Source organism: Acanthisitta chloris, unplaced genomic scaffold, assembly GCF_000695815.1.
Source record: "Acanthisitta chloris isolate BGI_N310 unplaced genomic scaffold, ASM69581v1 Scaffold43296, whole genome shotgun sequence".
Lineage (NCBI taxonomy): Eukaryota > Metazoa > Chordata > Aves > Passeriformes > Acanthisittidae > Acanthisitta > Acanthisitta chloris.
The window spans coordinates 1-6,390 of NW_008678388.1; the positions used below are offsets into that span (position 1 = coordinate 1).

The window sequence follows — 6,390 nt, forward strand, 5'->3', positions numbered from 1 at the left end:
CGCGGGTGTCGATAGACGCGCTCGCTCCGCGCCCTGTGTGCCTGTGTCTGCGCTGCTGCCGGTTGTGCTGCTGCGTCTCTCGTGGGGAAACGTAATCGTGAGCGCGGCAGAGTTCTTAGCGCTCAGTCCGGTCTGACAGCTGTGCGTTAGCCGTCGTAATTTACTTGTCTTAAGAGCTGACATATGCGGGGAGCTCTCCACACTTGTCCGTGGTTCTGCTCAGCCCTGTCACCCCTTCACATTTGTGTTTCCATCCCGTTTTTCCGGTGCATAGGCTTAATTTGGATCATAGAATCAACTGGGTTGGAAAGACCTCCAAGATCAACAAGTCCAACCCTACCGTGGTTGCTAGACCATGGCACTAAGTGCCACATCCAGTCTCAGCTTGAAACCCTCCAGGGATGGCGAATCCAATGTCTGATCACTCTCTCCATAAAAAATCTCTTCCTAATGTCCAACCTAACCCTCCCCTGGCAGAGCTTGAGTCTGTGCCCTCTTGTCCTGCTGCTGTTGCCTGGGAGAAGAGACCAACCCCCACCTGACTCCAACCTCCTGTCAGGGAGTTGCAGAGGGTGCTGAGGTCTCCCCTGAGCCTCCTCTTCTCCAGGCTGAACACCCCCAGCTCCCTCAGCCTCTCCTCATGCCACTTGTGCTCCAGTCCCTTCCCCAGCCTCGTTGCTCTGTTCTGGACCTGCTCCAGCCCCTCAATGTCCCTCCTGACCTGAGGGGCCCAGAACTGAGCACACTTTGCATTGCTGTTACCTGTGTAACTGGAATTTGGAGCAAAACTGATACAAAGCTTAGTTGGGTATGTTTCTGTAGTATATTTGTGACATTTATCCCAGGCTCTTATGAAATAGTGATAATTTTCCTTTAGTTTAGTTCAGCAGTTGAGTTTCCTTCAGTCCCATGCGAGCTCAGTGAGCACATCCTTGTGTAACGGTACATGTGGCTGGTTAACTGGTGTGCATTCAGGACAGGCATCAGAAGATGGAATTTAAATGGGAAAAGATTACTGATAACTAGGAATCCTGGGGTTGCAAAGGAATTGCTGAAAGTGGAGTTTAGGCAGTGGGATGGACTGTTTTCCCACTGCTGTTCCCATTGAGACAATGACCTGTGCTCACAGGGCTGGATTGAGTTTTTCTGTTTTTGCTGACCCTGCTTCCCATTCCACAAATGAACCACTTTTCATCTGTGAGAGTTGGCCTGTAAATAGTGACTTATGTAAGGTCTCTGCTTCCCACTCTGCAGCTTGTCTACCCACTCCAAAGCTTGTTAATTAGGGCAGCTGCTTTGGCAGTGGATTAGTTGCTCTTGGAAGGCCTACAGAGTTAAACCTCAGGCCCTATCCTTCTTCACCTCATTACCCTGCCACTATGCTCTGTCCATGAAAACAAACAAAACTAGAGTTACTCAGGGATCAGTGGAACAAAGGAGCTATTTAGTCTTCTGGCATGTTAGTCTTTTTAAGGAAAGAAGAGAAAGGGAGCACCTTACAATGGATCTACAAAAGCAAGAGCTTTATTTACAGAAATAAGTAACCTCTGCTAATGTGGGGGATTGGCTGCAGATAACCTGATGATGAGTTTTCATCAGCTTTCATCATGCTGTGTTTGACTGCTCTGGGTTTTTACTTTATAGCAACAGATTGGTCCTTTGATCAGAAAGCCTTTTTTATTTAAAAGTGCATCTCTGCTTTAGTGTCATCTAAAAGGAATCCAGTTCAGTGTATCCTAATCACTGGTTGAAAAGCTGATTCTGTGTTCTTAGTCTGCACTTTATGAAAGACAGCCAATTTTACATCAGGGTGTAAAATGCTGTGTTGTGAGATGTTCTGTCTGTTAGGAGATCCAGGTAGGAAATATATCTAATATCTTGACAAAGCATGAAGGTAAAAAAAAAAAGGGAAATATGCCTATGGATTTCTGGAGTCTTCATTTGTACAGCAGCTCCTTGGGTCAATAGATTGCTATCACTGTCTAAAATTTCTTGCAGTATCCTAATCAAACATGCATATCTGTGTGACATATGTTTTCTGTAGAGCTTGGGGTTGTAACAGGTAGCGTAGGGTTTGATGTTGTGTTGCTTTAGCTAACTGATGCTTTTGTACAGCTTGGCAATGCTTGCCAGAAAACACTAAGTTCTCACGGCACACAGAAACCTTAACTCTTGTCTGAAACAACTTGTGGCTGCAGTGGTAATATTTGAGTGCTCTTTTCCATGAAGGATTTGTTTCTAGCCCATGGATGGACCAGTGTGTGGGGCTAAGTTATACCTTAATCAGCTGCATCACCTGATCCCAATGAGCAATTGGTAAGAGGTGTCAGTGGACAGAACATCACCGTGGGCTGTGTCTTGCTGGTGCCTTTCAGGACATGCACCCACTGCCTTCTCATCCTGTTCTGCAAGTTCTCTCTTTCTACACTTGCATTTTAGGAGAAGTTCATGGCTCTGCAGGTCTTCTGAGCTGATGTGGTGCCACAGAGTAATGTGCACTCCCATGAAAAATGAGTGCCTAAAGGTTAATTACAGAACAAAGGAAGTGATGCACTTGGGACATCAAGTGTCCCAGACTTCATCCCTTCCTAAAATAATCTGTGCATTATTTATACAGTAGATTAATCACTGCTGCTTTGCCTCTGTGGTAACGAAAGTGATGCTTTTCTGAGACAATGTTCTACTTCTGCTCACGAAGTTACGTGTTTCAGAATCATCACTGATGTAACACTTCAGAAATACAAATGAGGGATGTGAATGTGTTCTGCTCTTGTAGAGCTGCCAAGAGCATGTCACATTGCATTTGATGCCTGTCTTGAGTCATGCTGGTCTGGAATCAAATCCTTCACGGACTTCAGTTTCACAAAGCAGCATTTATGGGAGTATGGATGACATGAGCTCTTAGGAACAAATTTCAAGGAACTGAAACAAAGAGGTTTAGGGTCGAGGATTGTAGACTACAGAGATATTGTCTCTCAGCTGAGAATATCAAAAGGAGTTTTGTTGCTTTTATAGCACTTTGCAGGGGGAAAATAGGCCAGATAGTTCTCAGCCCTGTTACAGGGGAAGTATTGGGTATACCTCAGTGAACTAATTTTTGGATCTAAAAGGAATGTTAAGGCAGCATATTTGACAATATTCTGGCTGGTGTTAACAAAACACTGTCCATGCAGTAGGTGAATTATGCATGTGAAATGTTGGTAGTGTATCTATATCTCAGTGAAATATTTCAGTCTGATTCAAACTTTGAGGAAAAAGTGGATTGTCGTTGTCATATGCATATGACAGTGATAACTCCAGATGTGTTACAAGGTTGGGTTGCTGTGGTTGACTTAAAATAGTCTGAAAGTGCAGTGTTTTATTGTAGCATTTTGTAAATATACAGTTTTGTGGTAGTGATGAAACTAATGTGTGAAGTGTGTACAAGTGTGCACACAGACTGCTCCATTAACTTAAGGAAAATAACCCAAACATACCTGAAATTTCCTCAGGCATTCCTCATCACTAGTGCTTTGTTTTTTTGTAGACATCTGCAGAGCAATTGAATTGCTGGAAAAATTACAGAGAAGTGGGGAGGTGCCACCACAAAAGCTCCAGGCATTGCAGAGGGTCCTTCAAAGTGAGTTCTGCAATGCTGTGAGAGAGGTGAGTTGTCTCGACACAAGCAGTTACCTTGAGTTAAAGACCAGTATGATTTTTCCTTTTTGTGCTCAGTGTTGTAAGCTGATTGTGTGCTTGGTAAGAGCTGGATTTGATTTACAGAGCTTAAAAGAACAAGACTTGCTATTAAACAAGTTCTAAAGGAAGTCATTTGGGACAGCACAGGTGTATAAAATAATGGCTCAGGGGCAAATAACTGTTTTAAGATTATTTTGAGAGTCTGTCCTTGCTTGTTACCCTCTTGGAGTGTACAGACAAGGCACCAATTGCCTGTGTTACTTTTAAGCCAAATCCACATCACCTTTAGGTGGACTCTTGTGCCACCTCACCTTCATCCCAGGTACTCTAGCAGAGATTTTGAGGGTTTGAATGTGCCTTCCTATTACACTGGTGATAACATCTGAAATGGTTCAAAAGCTATTTGTAGGCACAGGTGTCACCTGAATGTTTTCCCCCTGTTGAGTACAGTGTGTGTGCTGCTGAGCAAGTCCCAGTGGTTGGCAGCAGATGTCAGGATGTGGCTTAGCCTTCAGCAAGCACCTCCTTAGCATGAGTGTTCTCATTGCCTCTGTGTTTTCCACACTGGTCCTAATGTATTCGATTAGTTGCCACAGTTGCAGGAAAATCTGAGGGTTTGCAGGGAGGGGTGGGTTGTCATGAGAGCTTTGAAGGGCTGTCCATGAGTGATTTTTGCGTGTAAGAGTTCTGGGTTGAATCAAACAAGAGAAAATAGTCGTCTATGCCCCCAGCCAGGAGTGTGAGCCTAGCCAGAAACACTCCTAAAGCCACGGTGAGGTCTGACTGCTGTGGAAGGAGGGAAGATTGAGGCTGAGACCTAGCCATGCATGTGTTAGCTGAGCAATCAAGATGCCAAGAAAATTGTTTCTTCATGAATTCTTCATAGATTGTCCCTTGACACCTTGTAGTGAATCAGGGAATAACTCACTAGAGGTGTGTATTTTTAAGGTACATGTGTTTGAGTGGTACCTGTTATTTTATTCTATTACTTAAGCAGGAAAATACCTGTTTTCCTCATACTGAAACTGTTTTGTCTCTACAGGTGTATGAACATGTATATGAAACAGTGGATATCAGCAGTAGCCCAGAAGTTAGAGCTAATGCAACAGCAAAGGTAAAAGCCAACTATAACTTGCATCTAATATAGAAGCAGAAGAAGATTATATAAAATTCAGGAGGATGTTATCTAGACATCTGATAAAACGGATGAGCTTGGCAGGTTATTATAAGGTGTAACCAAAGACTTGTTATTTTTAAATTTCTTCCGTTTGAATTTTATTCTTGGCATTCTGAATTTTTCATGCTAGTGTTGGCATGAGGTAATTAATCTCCATGTCTTAACATTTAAGTACTTTGAGATGAAATACATTTCCAGCCTGCTCGCTGTGTCTAGCTGAAGGGCCTGTATTTAATTTATAAATAAGAAAATCTCATTTCTCACAGGCCACAGTCGCTGCATTTGCTGCTAGTGAAGGTCATTCCCATCCCAGAGTGGTTGAACTACCCAAAACTGAAGAAGGTCTTGGATTCAACATTATGGGAGGCAAAGAACAAAATTCCCCAATCTACATCTCTCGAATTATCCCCGGAGGTATCGCTGACAGACACGGAGGCCTGAAGCGTGGAGACCAGCTGCTCTCTGTCAACGGAGTGGTAGGAACTGGTTCTCTCTTTGCCTCGCAATAGCTGCTTGTTTCCACTTGAGGGCACACAGAGAATACTCTTGGCTCAGGCTCCTTGTCGTCTTTTTATCTTGGCAAAATAGTTTCTTTTTGTCCTCGGAAAAACAACTTGCTTAGGTTTCTATAGAGTTGTGTGCACAGAGTTTTAGGATTATGCTTTGGTTATCTGTCTCAACTAGGAACTGTACTGTTTGTGTCAGGATTTCAGATTCTGAGGGGGGTGTAAATATAGTCAGAAGTATTTTGTGATGTGGAAAATGCCGTTGTGGCTTCCTCTTTCATCCAAGTTTCATCACACAGGTTTTTATTAGTATAATTTTCTGCACCTTCTAAGGTAAGTAGTAAATTACGCTATTTGATTAGACTGAGCAGATTCTCATTGTGCCAAGAAAAGTGCTGCTGCATGATGAAATCTGTAGCAAGACAGATCTACAGGGTGGTGTTATCTTCAGCTTTGTGGTGTTTTTTCCTTCCACTGAGTGCACTGAGCTTCAAAAACAGGTTTTTTACTCTCTTTGAAGGAATGTATGTCTAAAGTGCTGTTGTGGAGTTGGTTTTTCTGATAAGTATCCTCTTCTGAAGAGTTCCAGTACAAAAAGCAAAACACAGGGAGACTGGAAAGAGGAGGTTGTGGACAGGCTTTGACTTGAGGCAGCTTTCAGTCAAGTGCATGTCCATGTCTCTCAGACCTTTGTTTTTGTTTCCAGAGAGGCTCTGTGCTAGCTCAGTGTTCTCATCATTACATCTGTAAATCCAGTCTTCAGACTGAGGGTCGGACTAAATCCTGGGGGTTTTGACACACGAAAGGAACAGTGACTGACTGGGTACCTGGGAATTCCTGGCTAGCACAGATCTCTGACATACTTGGCTCCTGACTATGACTTCTGGACCTGAGAGTCCAGATGTCCTTTTCACGAGACATAAGAGAAGTCACAGTCATAGTGATGCAACTGTCCTTGGCCTTCCAGTTACCTGGAGACATTGAGGGAAGGTGCAGAACTGCCTTCAGGTAAGGCCTTCCCCACCCACA

The 6,390-nt window shown here is 43.6% G+C and overlaps 1 protein-coding gene across 1 annotated transcript; it reads left to right on the forward strand.

Moving 5' to 3' along the window:
* Positions 1–3,526: 3,526 nt before the first annotated feature.
* LOC103804230 (protein lin-7 homolog C) lies at positions 3,527–5,331 on the forward strand (the record flags this gene model as incomplete). Its single annotated transcript, XM_009076829.1, has 3 exons — positions 3,527–3,645; positions 4,721–4,792; positions 5,122–5,331. Coding segments are annotated over 3 exons (401 nt in total), but the record flags the coding sequence as incomplete, so codon positions are not given.
* Positions 5,332–6,390: the final 1,059 nt, after the last annotated feature.